The sequence below is a fragment of the Scylla paramamosain genome, chromosome 28, assembly GCF_035594125.1.
Source record: "Scylla paramamosain isolate STU-SP2022 chromosome 28, ASM3559412v1, whole genome shotgun sequence".
Lineage (NCBI taxonomy): Eukaryota > Metazoa > Arthropoda > Malacostraca > Decapoda > Portunidae > Scylla > Scylla paramamosain.
Window position 1 is genome coordinate 15424751 of NC_087178.1, and position 23393 is coordinate 15448143.

Consider the following 23393-nt stretch of genomic DNA (forward strand, 5'->3'; position numbering starts at 1 on the left):
AAACAAGATTAATATTGAAAGAACCATCTATATCCTTCTCTTCGACAACAACACACACACACACACACACACACACACACACACACACACACACACGTTCAAGAGAAATCGACCTATATTACGTCATCACAATTCAAGACAACGACTTTTGAGTGTGATGAGTGAGAATTATGATGATGATGATGGTGGTGGTGGTGGTGGTGGTGGTGATAAAGTGAAGTGTGGTGTGTGCGGTGGAAATGAGGTTAAGGGTAAATGTTGTTGTTATTGTTGTTGCTATTGCTGTTGTTGTTATTGTTTTTGTTGTTGTTGCTGTTGTTGTTGTTGTTATAGTTGTTCTTGTTGTTGTTGTTGTTGGTGGTGGTGGTGGTGGTGGTGATGGTGGTATATGCAGTGACGTCTGGTCAGGAAAAAGGAGGAAAGGGGTTAAGTTAAGGAGAGAAGAGGCTAAGGAAGGAGCAAGGAGTGCAAGGTACAAGTATATCAGACACAAGGGTAGGAAGGAGATAAGGACAGAACTTCGGAAAAAGAGGGAAGGAGAGAGAGGAGAGAGGAGGGGTCTGTGGTGTGTGCGGGGAGGGTTAAGCTGGCAACCCTCATGTCCCTTCATCTCTCCTGTCACACGTACCTGCAAGAGACTCATAACTATTCTGGGCCTGTTTCCGCGCGCAGCAGTTCGCGGCCGTGGCTCCGTTGCGCAAGGTTGGTGTTTTAAGAGGCACGTCAGCTGGTGTTGTTGCGAAAGTGTTAAGGTGTGGTGGGATGAGACAGCGTCCGTGGCGCGCTGAGGGAAAGTTGCGTACACTGGTGCTGCTTGCCGCGGCTCCCAGTGGCTACAAATACTCCCACAGGCACAAGCTCCGCCACGCTCCCCACGTCCACCGACACGCTTGCAACTGCTCACCCTTACACACACACACACACACACACACACACACACACACACACAAGCAAAGGCCCAAGCCAAACACACACATACACATACACACATACACACACACACACACACACACACACACACACACATGTGACATCCGGCCGCCACGGGCTGGGAATATCTCCGGCAGTCACCAGCACACCCTGCCGCTCTGCTTAGCGCCCCTGCGTGTTGTCAGTGCCTGGCGTGAACCTGTACACACACTGTAGTGTGGCAGGAACAACCCGCGGAGAGCTTGTGGTGCTTGTGTCGTGATCCGTGACGAGTGGTGTGCTGTGATGATCAACCCTGCGGCCTCGTGACGCCTCGTGTTGTCCTTCACCCGCTTCTCCCCGCTCGCCACCATGGCCCAGCACCGCGCCCCCCGTCCCTGTCCTCTTCCTACCACGAAGACTACTCGCATGACAGCCCACTCCGGGCAAGCAGTGGCTCCACCTACTCGTCCTTTTCGTCCCTGGACAGCGTGGGTCTGGGTCTGGGTCGTGTGCCGCACCGCAGCAGCAGCTCCACGCCCACATGCACACAGCGTTATGTCCGCAGGTGGACGCCCTCCTCCCGTCACACCACCCCGACAGGCTACCTGCGAAGCCGACATCTGAGTGTGTCCGTGTCCTGGCCCTCCACGGACTCCCTGGCCTGGTCCAGCGGCAGCAGCAGGCTCGGTACGCCTCTGAGATCACAATCATCCAGGAGGAGCCACTCCCCACGCCCATTCGTCGAATCTGATGCCATCGAGGCCCCGGGCGTGCAACAGGAGGCCTTCACCCGCGCCTTCCTCTATCCGTCATCCCTTCACCGCAATCTTCGCCTGGCCGCGCTGCTGCTGGTGACCGCCCACGTTACCTTCAAGACTGTGGTGCCCTGGCTGCTCTAACCCGCTGCTCGACACCATATCCCTGGAGTGGACGCCACGCTCGCTCCTCATAGACATCCCGTAACTGAGGCTCGGGCTCCACACCGCGACGTGCCTCCACGGTACAGGCAACGAGCTTATTCAGGAAGCGCCGTGAACAATGCAACAAAGCGAGTCACGAGGCGCAGGCTCATAAATACTGCTTACTCTTTTCTCCTCGCCTGAACGTCTGAATACATCGACGAGTCATCAAGGGTCGAGCCACGTACTATTAGTGACTATTATGCTAAGAGCCACTTTTCATTGCTGCCTGTACTGAGTGTTCCCTGCCCTCAGTCCGGGAAGAACACGAGTGGAGGGAGGCTGTGAATGGCGTGAGAGCGACGAACACCCAGTGAAAGAAGTGACTGCTAGAATTTAAACGGTATTACTGAGTCACTTCTAGTCAGCACTCAGCACTTCCTTGCCGAGGTGTAGGGGAAGTGAAAGTCAAGAAACGCAGGGACGCAGGGTTCACGGAGTTCAGTATACGATGTGTGCCTGAATGGGAAACGGAAGGACACACACACACACACACACACACACACACACACACACACACACACACACACACACACACACACACACACACACACACACACACACACACGAAGGTCCTACTTAAAGCCAATAGTATTAAGACGTAAAAAAAAAAAAAAAAAATGCGTAAAAAAGTGAGGAAAAAACCGCTGGCGTGTCCCTCTCGCCACGAACCGGAACTGATAGTGCGGGAGGAGTTACGAGCCAGGTCACGAGTTATGAGGCGAGCCATGGGCGGGCATGAAGTAAATATATCGACTGGTGGATCTCTGGTGTTCATCATTCTGGTTGGCACAGCGCTACCTGTTGGCATTGCTGGCACTGCCCCTCGTGGTGCCGCGGTGGTGCGTGGTGACACCCCCCCTCCTACACTCTCTGCCCCATCTTCTTGCTGGTGCCAGGTGACGTGACACAGCCCAACATTAACTCCATGAAAATAAACTGCATTCCTGGTGCCTCTTGTTTTTGTTCAATGCATATGTGGCTTATAAGGCCAACACTTCATTAGGTTGTTAGCCTGTTAGGGTCTTCCTGTGCATGATACTGATAATGATGATAATAATAACAATAATGGTTAAAATGGTAATATAGTAATAGCAGCAGCAGCAATAATCTTAACAAATGTTAGTAGCAGCAGCAGTAGTGATAATAGAAGAAAAAAGTAGTAGTAGTAGTAGTAGTAGTAGTAGTAGTAGTAGTAGTAGTAGTAGTAGTAGTAGTAGTAGTCATCATCATCATCATCATCATCATCATCATCATCATCATCATCATCATAATAATAATAATAATAATAATAATAATAATAATAATAATAATAATAATAATAATAATAGTAGAAGTAGTAGTAGTAGTAGTAGTAGTAGTAGTAGTAGTAGTAGTAGTAGTAGTAGTAGTAGTAATAATAATAGTAGTAGTAGTAGTAGTAGTAGTAGTAGTAGTAGTAGTAGTAATACTAGTAGTATTATCATCATCATCATCATCATCATCATCATAATAATAATAATAATAATAATAATAATGAAAATAATAATAATAATAATAATAATAATAATAATAATAATAATAATAGTAGAAGTAGTAGTAGTAGTAGTAGTAGTAGTAGTAGTAGTAGTAGTAGTAGTAGTAGTAATAATAGTAGTAGTAGTAGTAGTAGTAGTAGTAGTAGTAGTAGTAGTAGTAGTAGGAGTAATACTAGTAGTAGTAGCAGCAGTACCAGTAGTAGCAGTAGTAGTAGTAGAAGTGGTAGTAGTACTAGAAGTAGTAGTCATAATAATAATAATGATAATAGTAATAATAATAATAATAATAATAATAATAATAATAGTAGTAGTAGTAGTAGTAGTAGTAGTAGTAGTAGTAGTAGTAGTAGTAGTAGTAGCCATCAATGTTATTTTGCAATTGTCATTGGTGCAGGTGTGTCTGAGTAACACACGAGCACACACAAACAGCCTCCCGTGTGTGTGTCCGCCACTGACCGCGTGTCTCTCTGCCCACAGTGAGGAAGGAGAACGAGGACATCATGAGGGAGCTACAGGCGGCCTCGGCGGGGATACACAACAACATCACCGCGACGCAAGTTCCATCCACTCAGCCTGACTCCAGCCCTGACCTCGCCTCCACCGGCCTCCCTAACCCATCTTCCAGCCCCCTCACCCCGCCTCCAGCCCCCAACCCGCCAATAGTCCAGACCCCAGCCATTCCTGAAGCCCCGCGCCGCCCGCTCCTCGGCGTCTTGAAACTCCCTGGCTTTTATCTCGTGGTGGGCAGCGCCTCGAGATGCCTCGGGGTTGCGGCGGGACGGCGGCCTCCTCCTGCCCACCCCAGGAGTGTTTCTCGTCACCCTTCCAGGACATGACGGGGACACACTGCTCCTCCCGTTACTCCCTCACCTTCACCTAGAAGGGTCCGCGTCAAAACGGAACTTCATGTCTTTTACGAGGGAAGGGAAAACCATCACTGGTTTCCCTTTTTTTCACGGCTGACAGTGGGCGCCCTGACCCCCGCCCGCACCCCGACCTTTGCCCCGCGCCATCCGCCCCTCGCCCGGTCCCTGCTCTCACCCCTGAGGACGCGAGGCTTGGCGGGGATGGATTGGTGTGCACAGGGCATGAGGTCAGGTTGGTGGTGTGGGCTCCGTGTCCGTTCCTGCCTGTGTCCCGCGAGGCGTCCTGCGCGGCGCTCGCTGTGTTGCTGTGCTCACCCCCACCGGCGGCCCAGGCTGGTTCCCCGGCACTGCGGCTGAGGTGCGGCGACAGATCTCGTCACGTCAGTGGATGTCTATAATCAAACGTCGTTGTTTTTATATACAGGTGACATGAGTGGCAGTTTATATCTAAGGCAATAATTACCTTAGACAACAGGTGTGGTCCAGGTAGTGAGTGGCCCGTGTTGTTGCTGTTGTTGAGTGTCCATGTTACTGTTCGAAGAGTGTTTAACCAATTTTTTTTTTCGATTTGTATAGGTATGTACATCAGAACACCTGGACTCCACACGCTTTACTGTTTACATCTTGGAAGGTTTATTTTCCACCAGACAGAGTTATTTACAAAACCCTATGTCGTCACTTCATTGTAAATATTGATGAATCTACGTGGTAATGTCTACACGCTATCTATGAGAGTACTACTTCATCTTGCTGTCAGCTGTTCTTACGCCTCCTAGTAACGCCTGCTGTATTGGAACCTTTCTCCGGTAGTGCTGTATGTAGTGCTGGTCAGGCGGGGAGATGTGAGGGAGAATATAGCGAAGGACAGACTGGGATATGAAATAAGGGAAGAAAAAGTCAGGCAAGATGGGATGAAGGAACGAAAAGGAAAAAGAGGGATAAGGCAGGAAAGAGAAACGGAGTAAAGTAAGGAAGGATGGAAGGGGGAAAAGAGGGGACGGAGGGAGAGAAGGACGGGTGAGATGTGAGGTGGAGCTTTCAGGTTTAAAGACAAAAGGGCTGAGGGCGCTTGCAATAAAGGGTGCATTTAACAATTACTAATAATTGCACTAATACCGCTATCACCACAAACACTACTACTACTACTACTACTACTACCACTATTACTACTGCTACTACTACTACTACTACTACTACTACTACTACTACTACTACTACTACTACTACTACTACTATTACTACTACTGCTACTACTACTACTACAAAGGTTTTAGATAGTGAAGCACCCAAACTTTGTAACCCCGCCAGAGAGAGAGAGAGAGAGAGAGAGAGAGAGAGAGAGAGAGAGAGAGAGAGAGAGAGAGAGAGAGAGAGAGAGAGAGAGAGAGAGAGAGAGAGAGAGAGAGAGCACAGACATCGCTTAATGCACCTAAAGGGAGATTATTCTGCGGTGCACGACCACTCGGAGGGCGGAGGAGGAGGAGGAGGAGGAGGAGGAGGAGGAGGAGGAGGAGAGCGCAGGGAGTGAAGAGAAGAGGCAGGGGTAAGGTGAAGAGGTTAAAAAAAGGGTACAGAGAGAAACAAAGGAATTATTGAAGAAGGCAAGAGGAGAATTGGAGAGAGAGGGAGAGAGAGAGAGAGTAAAGGAGAAATTTAGAGAACGAGGATAGGACTGAATGAGGAGAAAAAGGAGAGGGAAAGAACGGATGAGGAGTGACGGGAACTGGAAAGATAAGAGCAGGGGGTGGAGAGAGAGAGAGAGAGAGAGAGAGAGAGAGAGAGAGAGAGAGAGAGAGAGAGAGAGAGAGAGAGAGAGAGAGAGAGAGAGAGAGAGAGGATATGGGGAGAGGAAATGGGAGATATCATACTCCTATAACCAAACGTGCCACGAACTTTTAAGCGTCAGATGAGGAGAGGAGGAAGAGGAGGAGGAGGAGGAGGAGGAGGAGGAGGAGGAGGAGGAGGAGGAGGAGGAGGAGGAGGAGGAGGATAAAGTTGATGGGATGAATACATAGTAGATACGAAGAAAAGAAAAAGGAACAATTAGCGATGATAAGAAAAAAAAATAAAGGGGAAAGAATAGGAGAAAGAAGCAAAAGAATAGGAGATGTAGGAGGAGGAGGAGGAGGAGGAGGAGGAGGAGGAGGAGGAGGAGGAGGAAGCTGGTGTTATGAAAAGTGTTAGGCGATGTGTTCCAGAGGCTTAGGTGTTCCTGTTGCTGTTGCTGTCACGATGTCTAGCTGGATACCATAATAAACAGTCTTCAAATCCCTGGTTTCCTATACGCTTACCTGTCTAGTCTGTCTATCCAGTCTTCTAAGCGTTCCCACTGTCTATCTTTAGCCTCCTAGCTATTTCGTACTACTACTACTACTAATACCGTTATTTTTATTATTTATTTTCCTTCATCCATTACGGTTATTGCTTTGTGGCATTGGAGACTCTTTTCTATGTTCACGATCGTCATTTGTTTGTTCCGATCCCCCTCATCGTGTATATAACAATAATACGGAGGTGTAGATGTTCGTTCGTTCGTTTAATGGTGATCATACTTCATACATACATCCAACTTTAAGTACCATAATAATTATCACATTATTATTATTACTACTACCATCATTATTATTACTACATACAAATATCCTGCCTTATTTATTTATCTATTCACTTTAACTCTTCGTTGTCGCATTCAAAATAAAACCGATAATTTACGACATGCTTTCACTACATTGTTGGTTTTCATGACTGAGTATCTACATCTTTGGCCGGGTACCTCTTCCTCGCTTCCAGCCTGCTGCGAACTGTGGGTCTGCGCTGTACTGCTTGTCGTTGTAGTGTGACCATTAGTGAGGAGCTCTTTCTTTTTTACGTGGGGTGTACTGCTACAGAGAGAGAGAGAGAGAGAGAGAGAGAGAGAGAGAGAGAGAGAGAGAGAGAGAGAGAGAGAGAGAGAGAGAGAGAGAGAGAGAGAGAGAGAGAGAGAGAGAGAGAGAGAGAGAGAGAGAGAGAGAGAGAGAGAGAGAGAGAGAGAGAGAGAGAGAGAGAGAGAGAGAGAGAGAGAGAGAGAGAGACACACACACACACACACACACACACACACACACACAGATAACATGAAAAATTACACGGACACACAAGAATACAAACACAAATGAACACAAACAAATACAGACAAAGACAGACGACATATGAGTGTGTGTTTGCAATCTTGTATCTTTATCCTGTAGCATGAAAATGGAGGGAGGGAGAAGGGAAGCAAAGGAAGGAGGAGGAGAAGGAGAGGGATGGAACAGAAGGAGAATGGGATAGAGAAAGAGGGAGAAAGAATAAGCAGAGGAGACGGTCACTAATAAAACAAATGAAAGCGATTGTTTGTTTGCTTTGATCTCCTTCCTGTCACACACACACACACACACACACACACACACACACACACACACACACACACACACACACACACACACACACACACACACACACCTTCCCCCGCCCAGGTAAGTGACGTGAGGCAGTGCTGGAGACAGGTACGTAATTAGGCATCCCTCAGGTAAGTTAGGCGTAGATTAATTAGTGTTCCAACATCTTAATGAGCCTCAGCGGTATTTAATTAAACGGAAAGACTTACAGACCTTACTTCTTTACGTTTACGAGTATCTATTCCGTACACACACACACACACACACACACACACACACACACACACACACACACACACACACACACACACACACACACACACACATTACTCCTAGACGCAGCACCTTCCAGCCTTTCATAATCACCAAGGTAAGCAAGACTACACAGGTGATAGATGTACAGGTGAGCACACAAAAGGTACAGGTGCTTACAGGTGAGACGGAGGACATTAATCTTACTATCTTACTCTTTTTTTTTTTCACAGGAGGTCACGGGGCACTCTAAAACGGAAAGGTGAAAGGGAAACTAAGGCTGAGGCAATATTATATTATCTTAATTCTCAAATACCAGTCTTCCTCGTTCGCTTTAAGGAAGACGTATAGTCCAAACGTAAAGGAATACACTACTTCTGCTTCACTTTGAGTCTCCCCACTGTTTCATCTTTGTTAGTTTTCAGCGCAAAATATATCAGTATCCATTTTTTTTTTTTTGTCACACTATAATTTAGCACCTTTTTACAGATCTTTTCCTATATAATTTCAACGTTTATTTATTAGCACTAGGTCTGAATACACGCGTGCACTGCTTCTTTAGGTCAGGCAGCACATATTTTATTTAGCGTGCGAGACTTCTGATGACTTCTGGCACAGGGAAAAACGAGGGCAGCACCTAAGCGGATGAGATCTTCCCTGCTATTCACCTCCAGCTTAAGGTCTCAGGTCTTTGAAGGCGCGGCGAGAGGCGGGGACAGCAAAGGATAAGGGTAGCGAAGTAAGGACTTAACGTACCTATATATATATATATGAATTACTTTGATGTAAAAGGCAAGGAAGACTTTGATATTAATCCCTTCGGTTCCCTCCACGTAAGGGCTTAAGAGTATAAAGTGTAACGCTCATTGACCACTTCCATGTCTAAGTCTTACTGCAGGTACAGCAGTCTGCGATACACCTACAACAAATTTTGCACATTATCATTTTATTTATTTGTTTTATCCTGTTATTACTTTTGTGTGTGTGTGTGTGTGTGTATGTGTATGTGATAAGGAAGACCAGCCAAAAATGACAAAAAATATAAATAAAATAGGATTTCAATCGGATTAACTAGTTTAGTGCCACGTCTCTCAAACTACTTCAAGTCGTAGAACAGCGGAAAAATACAGTCAAACCAGAGAGTTTCAATTTGCCAGTGATAGCAACAACAATAATAACAACAACGACAACGACAAAAGAAGCAACGGCAGCAGCACCACCACCATCACCACCACAACAACAACAACAACAACAACAACAACAACAACAACAACAATAACATCATCATCATCAATAACAATAGCAACAACAATAACAACAACTATTAGAATCAGTACAGAGGAGAATGAATAAAAGGATACAGGGGATGAGGAGTATTCCTTACGAGGCGAGATTGAAGCTGTTAAATTTACATTCTTTAGAGATACGTAGGTTAAGAGGGGACCTGATAGAAGTCTTTAAGTGGTATAAGGGTTATAACAAGGGGAACGTAAGCAAAATTCTTAGGATCAGCAACCGGGATAGAACAAGAAATAACGGGTTCAAATTTGAAAAATTTAGGTTTAGGAAGGAGAGAGGAAGAAATTGGTTTTCAAATAGAGTGGTAGAAGAGTGGAACGGACTTGGTAATCATGTTGTTAGTGCTAGGACATTAGGGAGCTTTAAGAGAAGATTAGACGGGTTTATGGATGGGGATAATAGATGGAAATAGGTAGGTATATTTCATACAGGGAATGCCACGTGTAAGCCTGGTCGCTTCTTGCAGCTTCCCTTATTTCTTATGTTCTTATGTTAACAACAACATCAACAATAACATCATCATCATCATCAGCAACAACAACAACAACAACAACAACAACAACAACAACAACAACAACTTCATCATCATTAATAATAACAGCAACAACAACAACAACAACAACAACAACTACAACAACATTATCGTCATCATCAACAACAACAACAACAAAAACAACAACAACAACAACAACATTATCATCATCAACAACAACAACAACAACAACACCGTATCTTTAATACGTAGATATTTCACGCGAAGGGTAGTATAAATATTGTCCATGAGTACACACGACTAAATAAAAGGCCTATTAATGTAAATGAGGCCACACGGGGCATCCATAACAGATCCCCACAACGAGATGCAGCAATCCAGCACACCATCGCCCACACCATCACACCACAGGCACCACTCACACTTCTACAGCTGATCAGAACAGCAGTACTTCGGGAGCTCGGCGCTATAAAGAACAGAACCCGTGTGTTATTAAGCCAAATGTGTGTAGTTAATTGAACGTTATATCAGAAGTTAATAACGATTTGACGGTCTACTATGTCTCACTTCATATGTGTTAATGTTGCTCTTCATCAAATTTACGAGGCATAATAATGACGGCTTTATGTCCGCGCCGCTTGGAGTGCCTGCTAGGAAACTGACGAAAAAGTGACCGTGTGGAGTTTTTCGTCTTCTTTTATTTGCGACTTCTATAATTATATATATTTTTTAAATTTATTTATATTTTTTTTTTCTATGGAGCTTAGATGGTCAATAGACTTAATTCTTCGAGGCTCGAGAGGCACCAGTGATATACCTACAGACGAGGTGGTCCTCAGAGGTGCAGACGATGGTGCAGTGCTGCATGTACCACACCAGGTCACCATTAAACCCGCGTTACTTTGTGAGTTTGCAAAATTACAAAAACAGTGTGTTAATATAAAACTATTACCATGAAACGCTTTACAAGGAGTTTCATCATTACCTCGTGCAAAGCAGAGGCGATGCAGTCACTCTGGTATCATCGACGACCTAATAGCGGGTGAGATTCTCTTGGATTATCAGTACAACGTCGAGGAGGATAACGCGACAACCTGAAAAGGATTATATGTTTGAGATTTCGCTCATGGGATACATGTCTACGGAAACAATTATCAAATATTATTAAAACTTCACTAAATCTATTCGCTGCGAACATTTGCTCACACACATTCCTTCATGTCAGCAGGAGACGAAAAAATTCAGCAGGTGTCTTCCGGTGCTCCTTTGAATCTGTCTTTACATTCCTGCTGACGACTCTACTATCCAAGAAGTCTTAATGATAAACTGCCGATTCATTTAGACGAGGTGTGACGCAATGACTGAAGGAGTTGGCAGCAAAGGGAAGTAAGTATATAAGAAGTGAGGAGCCACTCCGACTTGAGCATCTTTCTTCACTCCTCAGGTAAGGTCTCTTCTCCAGGCTGTGAGGAACAAGATAGGCAGGGAGTGACGGTTAACTTAGTTACATTACTACAGTTAATACACACTTCAATGTACTTGCTCCAGTATAAGAAACTTTGAATCATTATTTTTTTTTTTTTTATGCGCAAAGGAGGTAGGCTTAGGACAAAACAAATTTAGAGAAAATGCACGCTAACTGCCTCTCAAAAAAATGAAAATAAATAAATAAATTAAATAAATAAACAGAAATAAAGATTTAAAAGAAGAACCAATTCAGGTTTGCAGGAGCCTTCAAACTCCTCTCTTAAACAAAATGAGGTCATAGGAAGAAGGAAATACAGATTCAGGCACAGAGTTCCCGCAACTGTTATTTAGGTCAAATCATATAAACTTTAACTCTATTGCAGTGTAGCAAGGCTTGGTGCAATTAGTAAGGACTATTTTATTTTCATCAACATTTGCTGGTAACCGCTTCTCTAGACTTGGTAGAGTCAAAAGGATTTTCGTCTCATCAGTTTCCCTCATTTAACTTGTCTTCAATCTTTTAATCTTAGTGTTACATCCCTTGCTGCCTTGGGCCATCATTTCCATGGTCACTGTTTTGACCGTGCTACCACTGTGCATTCCTCCACTCCCTCCCCACTCCCTCAGTACACAGGATTCTACTTCCTCTCATCTCTATTCTGTCCACCTTTCTAATGCAACCAACGATTTCATCCTTTCATCCTTTCACTGGCAAATTCTCGAACACAGTATTTTTCTATTCGTTCATCTTGTTATGAGTTACACAGGAACTAACCAGCCCACACTTTTGTAGACTGTTTTGTATTTTGTAGCGATTAAGTTTCTTGGTTAGTTTACTGAACATGCAATAAAATATGCTGATAATACGAGGGGCGTTTCAAGTCAAAACTAAGTGAAGCTTCTGCAAGTTAGGTTCCGCCCAATAAAGTGAGAGAGAGAGAGAGAGAGAGAGAGAGAGAGAGAGAGAGAGAGAGAGAGAGAGAGAGAGAGAGAGAGAGAGAGAGAGAGAGAGAGAGAGAGAGAGAGAGAGAGAGAGAGAGAGAGAGAGAGAGGAAAGATAGATAGATAGATAGATAGATAGATAGATAGATAGATAGATAGATAGATAAATAGTAGATAGATAGACAGAGAGAGAGAGAGAGAGAGAGAGAGAGAGAGAGAGAGAGAAGAGAGAGAGAGAGAGAGAGAGGAGAGAGAGAGAGAGAGAGAGAGAGAGTGAGAGAGAGGTTATCCATTATAGTTCCTAAGGCGACCTAATGCCATCATTACGAGGGAATCAGCACCACTGCAGGTTGGAAAAATGGCAAAATCTTCATGAAAATATTCTGTAACGTCACTTGCGCACACACTTATGCAGTTCACGTGGCACTTGCAGCACGGCGCACTACGAACACTTCACTTTGATCGTGATTGTACAGAGATAATAACTGAATTCCAACACTAAATCCTGCAGGCAATAAGTACTTCAGGGTTATGATGCATTCATGGGTGGACGTAGAGATGAGATATAGTAGAAGTAAGATACGAGATTAATAATATCATGCGACATTGTAAAGGAATGCAAAGTGAATAAAGGTGAAGGAGGCATTACACGAAAACCACTGACTCACTTTCAAATTATACCCGAGGAACACAAGAGTAGATGAAGAAAAGAAAACGATTTAAGACATTTAACGCAGTGGAAATTACTTGCTTGTAACATCCCATTGGTTAAGATTATGTTTGGGTTACGTTAGGTTTTAAATTAGATTAAGGCTAGGTTGGAATGGATTAATGAAACAAATCAAAACTATTATCCGTCTTCAGTGAGTGACGAAAGATACATTACAATTACTTCCACTGCACACCAAACAGCTTAGAAGAATAAAGAAGTAAACAGAATCCCTCTTAATGGCCCACAGTATAATGTGTGTCGAGGTCAGTGTGTCGATTGTCGGGTGACGGTTCAGTCTGCGGTGAGGCAAAGTGGCGGGAAAGTGCCATGAGAAACTAAGAAAATAAATATGAGAGAGAGAGAGAGAGAGAGAGAGAGAGAGAGAGAGAGAGAGAGAGAGAGAGAGAGAGAGAGAGAGAGAGAGAGAGAGAGAGAGAGAGAGAGAGAGAGAGAGAGAGAGAGAGAGAGAGAGAGAGAGAAGCAAAAAGTTCAAAGCCAGACGAGGCAGCACAACGCACAAAGAAAAATGAAGACAAACAGATACGGAAGCGAGTTAATTGTGTATATTCTTCTACACCTACACCTCAATATATCCTTATTTGATGAGCTACGTAAGCACCCGCATTCTGTACAATCCCCATCACTAGATCTAAGCACCAATAACATCAATATAACCATCATCATAAGCACCACCACCACCACCACCAGTCCACCACAGAAGTATCCCTCTAAACCACTTAATCCACGTCTCCTACAGGAACCATCACCACCATCACTATGCTGCGTTGGTTCCTCTCCACGTGCCTCCTCGGTGTGGCCCCTCGCCTCCGTACAGGTGCGTACTAATCAGGATCACATAGTACTTCTGTCCCTGCTGCTGACTACTGCACGACACTTGTGATCGATGAGAGAGCAAGAGAGAGAGAGAGCAAGAGAGAGAGAGAGAGAGAGAGAGAGAGAGAGAGAGAGAGAGAGAGAGAGAGAGAGAGAGAGAGAGAGAGAGAGAGAGAGAGAGAGAGAGAGAGAGGAAGGGGAGGGTGGAAGAAAAGTCTGGCTTCCGTATTTATGCTAAGAAAGAATATTGAAGTTAAAGGGGGGAAGAACTTAGATATCTTCAAAACAAAACGAGGTGACTTGCAAGCAGTAGTAACAACAGCAGCAGTGACAGCAGCTATACTCATAAAGTTGACAAAATTAAATATATAAGATCATGAAAAACTTAGCTTTCTGCATTGAAATACGGCAAGAAAAGCACGTTTTGTTGATCCTTATTTTTTTTCAATGATAAGTTCCTGAACTGTAAAATAAAGTCAGTTGAATAAGTTCATGCAAAAAGGAAGGGGTGAAGAAAACTGAGCAAAATGCTATGCATATCAAATGACTTGGAGCTCCAATGTTTACGTTGTGTGTCTGCGTGTTCATCTCCGTGTTTCAGCACATGGAGGTCAACTATTCATTCGGGGACGACACAGTCACCATGGATGTAACAGTTGACGCCAACAACAACATGATCCATTATTACATCCCTGAAGATGACTTTTTCGAGGAGGTGGAGACGATCGATGACTTTTATGCGGTAAGTTGGATTTCTGCAACATCAAATTCTTTCTTTCTGAAAATCTTTTTATGCATCGAAGAGGCCAGCCTAAAACAAAAAAAAAAAAAAAATCAAAAGGTGGTTCCCAAAAAGAAACAGGTGTAGAAGAACCAAGGTAGACTTAGTTTCTGTGTCTTGATACTCCTCTTCTGGAACAGTTTGAGTCAAAGGCAGGAGGAAATATAGGAAAAAGATGAATTTCAAAGTTTACCAGTATAAGGGACGAAAAAGTGGAGATACTAGTTAACTTATGCATTAGTGAAGTGGAGTGAAAAGGGATGAAATTACGTAGCATGTCATAATCAGCAAGACCGGGAGGTGGGGAGGCATGCAGTTCGTAATAGCAGTAACCATGGAAGATAGTAAGATATGTGACATTGAGGGGGTGAGTGATGAAATCAAGACAGTCTGCTAAAAGGGAGAAATTTATAAGACGAAAAGCTTTACACTGCATCCTGTTTAGAAGGGTAGCGTGAGTTAAACCTCCCTACATACGGAGGCAGTAGTTCATACATGAACGAATAACAGAGTAAACAACTGGGAGAAGAAAATTATTGGCGGAAGCGACACGGAACACCTGACGTCATAGAAGCTGTTTTAGAAAGAGAAGATTATGTGAAGTTTCCAGTTGAGATTTTTAGCGAAGGACAGCCCAAGTATGCTCACTGTAGAGGATGGGGATAGTTAAGTGTCACTAAAAAAGAGGGGAGCTGTCCGGAGGGTTGTGACGAGTGGATAGATATGTTCTATGGCTTCTCCGCTTTTGAGTGTTTAAGTGACAGTAAGAATAGCGGGGTAAATTACTTAGAACGGTGGTTCTCAACCGGGGGGGGCGCCCCCCACTGGAGGGGCGCGGACACTCTCCCGGGGGGGCGCGAGTACAGGACGGGAGGATAAAATATCACGGAAAATCATGGACTCATTGCTATTAGTACAAAGAAGATGCAGCAAGGGCTACCTATCTATCTATCTATCTACCTGATTCTATCTATCCATGCTGGCATAGTTGGGGAGGGGGTTGAGTGGATGGCGCAGGGAGGACGGAGGGTGCCCCAACTTCACTGAACCAGCTTTGGGGGGGCCCAGCTTACAAAAGGCTGAGAACCCTTGACTTAGAACATTACTGAAGATCCTCTAAACATTCTTGTTTTATGAGCTACAACTTCAGCTGTAATTTTCTCTAAGGTCACGCACATACACATACAAATACAAGTTATTAAATATTATAAATAGTTGCATGAAATATTATAATCTATGAAAGCAATATATGTTAGAAAGCAAGGAAAATAACGAAAACTAAATATTAACAGTCACCTTTACGCAGGTGACAGATATAACATTATGTGTTAAATTAATATCAACAATTTCCTATTTATCATTAACCAAACATGTGTTGCAATGTCGACAAGCAGTTTCCCTCTTCATTCATTCTAAACCCCTCACCTGCCTGGCCAATATAGGACAATCCCATGAACATAACATAAGAACATAAGAAATAAGGGAGGCTGCAAGAAGCGACCAGGCTTACACGTGGCAGTCCCTGTATGAAATATACCTACCTATTTCCATCTGTTATCCCCATCCATAAACTTGTCTAATCTTCTCTTAAAGCTCTCTAGTGTCCTAGCACTAACTACATGATTACTGAGTCCGTTCCACTCATCTACCACTCTATTTGAGAACCAATTTTTTTTCCTATCTTCTTCCTAAACCTAATTTTTTTAAGCTTGAACCCGTTATTTCTTGTTCTACCCTGGTTGCTGATCCTAAGAATTTTGCTTACATCTCCCTTGTTATATCCCTTATACCACTTAAAGACTTCTATCAGGTCCCCTCTTAACCTACATCTCTCTAAAGAATGTAAATTTAACAGCTTCAACCTCGCCTCCTCATCCCCTGTATCCTTTTAGTCATTCTCCTCTGTACTGATTCTAATAGACCTATATCTTTCCTGTAATGTGGGGACCAGAACTTCACAGCGTAGTCTAGATGAGGTCTGACCAGCGCCAAGTATAACTTTAATATTACTTCCGGCCTTCTACTTTTAACACTCCTAAAAATTAATCCTAGTACCCTATTTGCCTTGTTTCTGGCTTCTATGCATTGTTTCCCTAAACGGAGTTCAGAGCTAACTATAACTCTTAAATCTTTCTCGTACCCTGTACCTACCAGAGTTTGGTTGTTTAATGTGTACCTATTGTGTGGGTTTCCTCTACCTACGCTAAGCACTTTGCATTTATTGATATTAAATTGCATTTGCCATCTATCCGTCCAATCATTCATTCTATCTAAATCTGCCTGCAAGGCGATGGCATCCGATTCTGACCTAATTAATCTACCTATCTTTGTGTCATCCGCAAATTTACTAACATCACTACTAATTCCACTATCCAAGTCATTGATTACATGACAACTTTATGTACAATGGTCATCTCCCCCGCAGGGCTACGCAGCCGTCAAGGTGAAGACTGATGAAGCTTGTTACGTGCAGCCACTCGACACCACACTGGAGGAGAAAGTGGCCTTGATTCAGAGCAATCCCGAACAGATCATTGAAGGGTCTGTCAACAGCACGTCAGTACTCCTCAGTGACGACGAACTGGAGGACCTCGGGGACCGCGTGGTCGACTTTTGCGACGGCTACCCCATCTACGAAGTGTTCTTCGAGTCAACCCGGGACGATTCTAGCGAGGAAGACTCTAGCGAAGAATCTCAAGATTCCAGCGACGAATCTCAAGATTCTAGCGAAGAATCCCAGGATTCCAGCGACGAATCCCAGGATTCCAGCGACGAATCTCAGGATTCCAGCGAGGAAGAAGCAGAAAATGACTCAGAGGAGGTTTTCACTAGGTCACCAGGTTACCGTCAAGTATCCGTAACATTTAGAAAATGTGTGATTCTTTTCTTTATTCAAAGCTGCTGTGAGACAACCCTCACCATTCCCACCGGCTCTTCTATTACTTTCCTTTGGCTCTTCGGTTAATACGCTTCCAATACCCAACCTGCTATCGCCTAACCAAATAATGACCAGATCTTAACTATTTATATTATTGGCTTTATGCTTTCTCTCTTTGGTCCCTCGGATGTGCACGAAGTAAATTCAATAAACGCAGTTAAAAGTATTCACTTTTCTTTTTAAAAAGCCCTGGTCCTTCCTTCCCTACATGTCCCTGTCGAGGCACCGCACAGCACAACAATTTTCTTCATGGTGAGTTAATTTCTATACTTCACTCTTACTTCTCTCAGACCATTTTTGATCCCTTGGAGGAGTCACACACACATTCGGAGTTAGAACACACACACACACACAGACACACACACATATAGTAACCTAACCAAGCCAAACCTGACTACATAGTTAAAGATAATTAACTGGACATTTTGTTACCATTTCTTGAGGTAAATACACATCCTAAGTCTGTACCATAATTTAATGTAGTGATGATACACTAAACAAGTAGTAAAACTTTATATCTGCAATATCCGTCCTGACTTGCTACTAAAGCTATTCACGCGTGAACATTTGTACCAACATGCATTCCTTTAAATGACACAATCGTCAGCAATACGAGGCAACAAAGAATATGCAAGTGTCAGCAGGCGTCCATTTGAATCTGTCCTGGTGGTAGTGCTGACGACTAGACTATCCAGTGAAGCCTTAATTATGAAATGATGATTCAATAAAAGTTACGAAGCAGTGCCTGAGGGCATGACCAGGGACGAAAGCAAGCACCTGATGGAGAGAAGAGTGGTATATAAGCAGTGTGTAGCTACTGCGACCTGAGCACATCTGCCTTTACACTTCAGGTGAGGCCTCCTCTGCAGGTGTACTGAGAAGGCAGGTAAAACAGGTGACAGTTATCAGAACACACACACACACACACACACACACACACACACACACACACACACACACACACACACACACACACACTATAGTGCTATGATACATAGTTACATGTCTTGCTTGCTTTGAAATAACCCAATCTTCCTCACTGTCATGAAGAGCAACAGAGAGAAATTCATTTTTTTTATATATATAACTTAAGGAATCTGGTCAAGGACACAAAAAGATGAATCAAACAACTTACTTAAACACAAATCACTTAAATTACTCTTTAATGGATCGCAGCATAATAGGAGCCTAAAGACCTTAATTGGAAAAAGGAAACAGGCAAGGGAAAGAGAGAAAATCAACGCCAGATTGATGAACTAACACACCCTTTTAACACTACTGCAGGAGAAATGAAGATAAACTAAAAACAAACACAGATGAAGAAGAGGTAAATTATGCTCGGTCTTCCCTACGTCTTTCCTGTACTTAGGAGCTCAGTAAGGATTTTTTCCCGGGTTCCCGTGGTGAATCAGAGCTGGAATGTTGCATCCTATCAGAAAATTATGGTTTTGGCATCTGGGCACCAATACCTCGAGAGAATGTCTTTCCTAACCTCGGACTAGGCAGAGGACTCTAACCCCATGCACAGGCGGTACCACAGAACCATTATAAATTATGGGTTCCGTAAGAATCCATGCTCTGAATCACTACCACTTTAAACACCATTACCATTACAATCATAGCCACCACTACCACCACCACCACCATATAAGTACCCCTTTGAACCTTTAAATCCATACGTACAGGAATAACCATCACCATGATCAGCAACCTAGTAAAGTCAACGGTACTCCTATTATCAATCATTTATCACTTTTTCCGGTAAGCTATGGAACTCCCTCCCTCCTTCTGTATTTCCTTCTTCCTATGACTTCCTGCCATACGGAGAGGAAGGTTTCAAGACACTTATCTTCCATATTTCTTACTATCGTTTTTTACCTCTCTTTTGGAACTGGCGTCTCAATGGGCCTTTCTTTTTCTTAATTTTTATTGCCCTTAGCCAATACCCCTCTTACTTAAAAAAAAAATCCACGCCTCCTACAGGAACCATCACCACCACCACCATGCTGCGTTGGCTCCTCTCCACCTGCCTCCTCGGCGTGGCCCTCGCCTCCTTACAGGTGCGCACTTACTACTTAAACCATTCCACTCTAGATTGAAGGAAGATATAACTGACTGACTTCTTTATTCATGTCAAGAAAGATTATTGCAATAAAATGAAGAACAACGTAATCAAATCCTAAAATTATGTGATCTGCACACTACTAGTAAATAGTAGTAGCAGCAGCAGCACCAATAGTAGTAGTAGTAGTAGTAGTAGTAGTAGTAGTAGTAGTAGTAGTAGTAGTAGTAGTAGTAGTAGTAGTAGTAGTAGTAGTAAAAATAATAACAATAATAATAATGACGATAATTAAATTAACAATAATAATAACAATAGTAATAATAGTGATGATGATGATGATGATGATGATGATGATGATGATGATGATGATGATGATGATGATGATAATAATAATGATAATAATAATAATAATAATAATAATAATAATAATAATAATAATAATAATAATAATAATAATAATAATAATAGTAATAATAATAATTCCAATATCAATAAAAATAGCAATAATGATAAAAATAACAAAAACACAACCAATGTTTTAAAAAGCATATCTAATCTCTACAGAAACTCTCTTCTGCATTCAAGATTTACAGCGGCCAGGTGACCTTCCCTCACCTGGCCCGTGACACACAATACAGCCCAATCTTCTCACGTGCTGGTCACAAGCGCCATTCTCCCCTAATCCTTAATTTTCTAAACATGCCCTTCCTTAAAAGAATAATAATAAAAAAATATAAAAATAACATTATACAAAAAGAGAGAGAGAGAGAGAGAGAGAGAGAGAGAGAGAGAGAGAGAGAGAGAGAGAGAGAGAGAGAGAGAGAGAGAGAGATCATTTCCTCGCATTCATCTATGTGTTTCAGCACCTGGAAGTTCACTACACTTTAGGGAACGACACAGTCACCATGAAGGTAACAGTTGACGCTGACGACAACACCATCCATTATTATCTTCCTGGAGATGACAACTTCGAGGAGGTGGAGATAATCGACGACTTTTATGCGGTGAGTGTGTGTGTGTGTGTGTGTGTGTGTGTGTGTGTGTGTGTGTGTGTGTGTGTGTGTGTGTGTGTGTGTGTGTGTGTGTGTGTGTGTGTGTGTGTGTGTGTGTAATAATAATAATAATAATAATAATAATAATAATAATAATAATAATAATAATAATAATAATAATAATAATAATAATAAACGGTTTATTATTTAGGCAGTTAACAAACTGAAAATGTACAGAGGGGGTGGGGAAATACTTAACATTAATCCTAGAGGTAAGTCTAATCTAGAAGGGACTATTGATTGATGGCTCGCACCATGGTGGGAATCGCACTGAGTCTGTACCGGTCCGTGCGCGGCGCCTTTAGGGGTGTTATCTTGTGGTGTCTGGTGGCACGGACCGGGGCGAGGCGCGTCAGGCGGCAGCATGTTTCTGAGACGTGGATGATGCAGTAGTCCCCTTCCAAACTTCTCCAGAGCCTCTCGGTGCCTGGTGGATAGTCTGGACAGACTCAGGGTGGTCAGGGCTTCTTCATAGGTGGTGTAGGCAGGGCCAAGGATGACCCTGCACGCCCTTTTCTGCACACTCTCTAGCTGTAGCTGTTGAGTGTGTGTGAGGGAGGAGGACCACGCTGGGGAGGCGTACATGAGTTTGGGGAGGATGAAGGTGAGGTACACCCCCCTTAACTCATCTGTCGGCGTCCCCAGCGACCTGAGTCTGCGCAGCATGTACAGCCTGTAGGTAGCTGATCTTATGGTGCTGTGTGTGTGTGTGTGTGTGTGTGTGTGTGTGTGTGTGTGTGTGTGTGTGTGTGTGTGTGTGTGTGTATGTGTGTGTGTGTGTGTGTGTGTGTGTGTGTGTGTGTGTGTGTGTGTGTGTGTGTGTGTGTGTGTGTGTGTGTGTTTCAATTACGTCAAACAGTTTTCAAAAGAATAATGGTGATGATGAAATGGAAAAATGATGAAATGGTGGTATATATATATATTACGCTACAGTCACATACCCAGTCAAAAAAACAAACGGATACACACACACACACACACACACACACACACACACACACACACACACACACACACACACACACACACACACACACACACACACACACACACACACACCAAACCAGCAGGATCTTGATTTGCACTTGCCCTTTCCCTTCCACTTTCTATTGTATGGCAATAAGGATAAGCAGTTTCCCTCTTCATTCATTCTAAACCCTTCACCTGTGTGGCCAATGTAGGACAAGCCCATGACAACTTTACGTACAATGGTCACTTCCCCTGCAGGGCTACGCAGCCGTCAAGGTGAAGACTGATGAAGCTTGTTACGTGCAGCCGCTCGACAATACACTGGAGGAGAAAGTGGCCTTAATTCAGAATAATGCCGAACAGATCATTGAAGGGTCTGTCAACAGCACGTCAGTACTCCTCAGTGACGACGAAATGGAGGACCTCGGGGACCGCGTGGTCGACTTTTGCGACGGCTACCCCATCTACGAAGTGTTCTTCGAGAAAACCCAGGACGATTCCAACGAGGAAGGCTCCAGCGAAGAAATGCAACACTTCAGAGGTAAATACAGAGATTCCAGCGAGGAAGGCTCTAGTGAAGAAGCCCAAGATTCCAGTGATGAATCCGAAGATTCCAGCGAGGGAGACTCCAAAGATAGCTCAGAGGAGGTGTTTACATGGTCGCCAGGTCACCGTCAGATTACCGTAATAATAAGAAAGTGCGTGGTTTATTTCTGCACTATTAAAAGATGTTTTGTTACCACTCTCACTATTCCCACCGGCCCTTCTATTGCTTTCCATTGGTTATTCGGATAATACAATACCAGAAGGTAACCTACCATCGCCTGATCCAGCAATGACCAGATCTTGAATATTTACATTACTGGCTTACTTTCTCACTTTGGTCCCTCGGATGTGCACCCATTATATTCAATAAACGCAATGTAAAAGTATTCAATTTTCTCTACGACTAAGCTACACTTCACTCCCGAAGCACCACTTAGTTCATTATCACCACGCGTGACAAGACAACCTTCCTTGATATGCGGACACTGCAGCTATTGCTTCTACGATAAGTACAATGAATGTTCAGAGGAATAGCTCACACTGCAAAAAACTCACACTGAATTATTATGTCAAATTAAGTCTACTTCAATAGTACCCACGTTTATGCAATATACTTATCGTAATGAAGTAGCCACCTGAAAGAAAAGAAAATGCCTGAAGGAAAAGGATAATTTTTCACTTGATGAAGCTACATTCACGTGGTCGCGGACCTTGGTGGCTGGGATGCTACCATCCCGCCCATATATATTCCTTGGTCCTACCCTTCCGTGCTGGTCACACTGTTCATCACAGCGACGACACGTTACCTGCTGCCTTTAGGACTCGAGATCACAGCAGCTTGATAATGAGGATGATTACTAATGCACCACACTGTCTCTTAACGCTTAATTTTCTCCACGCAACATATACATAGTGACTACACAGCAACTAACGTTGACGTCCAGGTTTATTATTTGTATTCTAGTATTTAAACACACGAATGAGAGAGAGAGAGAGAGAGAGAGAGGGTTGGTCTAAAATAACGGCTGTTATTTTAGACCAGGGTAGTCCAACTACGGGCCCGCGGACCACAAGTGGTCCGCCAGTTGATTGTCTGTGGCCCGCGACCGCTTGTATTATAAATTCATCTTGTACACGAAAAACACAGACGAAGTTTCTGTGCCTATATATGAAATAGTAATAGGAAGCAGGATTACTAGGATTATATATATATATATATATATATATATATATATATATATATATATATATATATATATATATATATATATATATATATATATATATATATAGAAGTGGCCCTCCCTGTAGCCATTTAGTGCTGAAGTGGCCCAAGATGACGAAGAAGTTGGATCACCATGAATCTAGACTTATGC

The 23393-nt window shown here is 43.3% G+C and overlaps 2 protein-coding genes and 1 long non-coding RNA gene across 5 annotated transcripts in view; all 3 read left to right on the forward strand.

The window, feature by feature from the left end:
- LOC135114994 (uncharacterized) overlaps positions 1-6966 on the forward strand; it is a 7008-nt gene extending 42 nt beyond the window's left edge. Inside the window, exons 1-2 of the long non-coding RNA XR_010275750.1 lie at positions 1-2770; positions 3866-6966. The exon at positions 1-2770 is cut by the window's left edge and continues 42 nt beyond it. This is a non-coding gene — a long non-coding RNA (uncharacterized LOC135114994). The remainder of the gene's footprint in view (positions 2771-3865) is intronic.
- A 1834-nt stretch (positions 6967-8800) lies between these two features.
- LOC135115089 (uncharacterized) lies at positions 8801-17554 on the forward strand. Its single transcript, XM_064031581.1, has 7 exons — positions 8801-8820; positions 10068-10198; positions 10538-10618; positions 12635-12697; positions 13483-13670; positions 14271-14411; positions 16876-17554. The coding sequence occupies exons 1-7, from the start codon at positions 8801-8803 to the stop codon at positions 17413-17415; spliced, it is 1164 nt and encodes a 387-aa protein (XP_063887651.1). The 3' UTR covers positions 17416-17554.
- Positions 17555-18181: 627 nt separating this feature from the next.
- LOC135114995 (uncharacterized) lies at positions 18182-22403 on the forward strand. 3 transcript variants are annotated; one of them, XM_064031376.1, is made up of 4 exons: positions 18182-18239; positions 19372-19448; positions 20314-20454; positions 21730-22403. In XM_064031376.1, the coding sequence occupies exons 2-4, from the start codon at positions 19392-19394 to the stop codon at positions 22264-22266; spliced, it is 735 nt and encodes a 244-aa protein (XP_063887446.1). In that variant the 5' UTR covers positions 18182-18239; positions 19372-19391; the 3' UTR covers positions 22267-22403. The 3 variants fall into 3 exon arrangements, with proteins under 3 accessions (XP_063887446.1, XP_063887447.1, XP_063887448.1); XM_064031377.1 differs by having other exon boundaries at positions 18190-18274; XM_064031378.1 differs by having other exon boundaries at positions 18211-18270.
- The last annotated feature ends 990 nt before the right edge of the window (positions 22404-23393 follow it).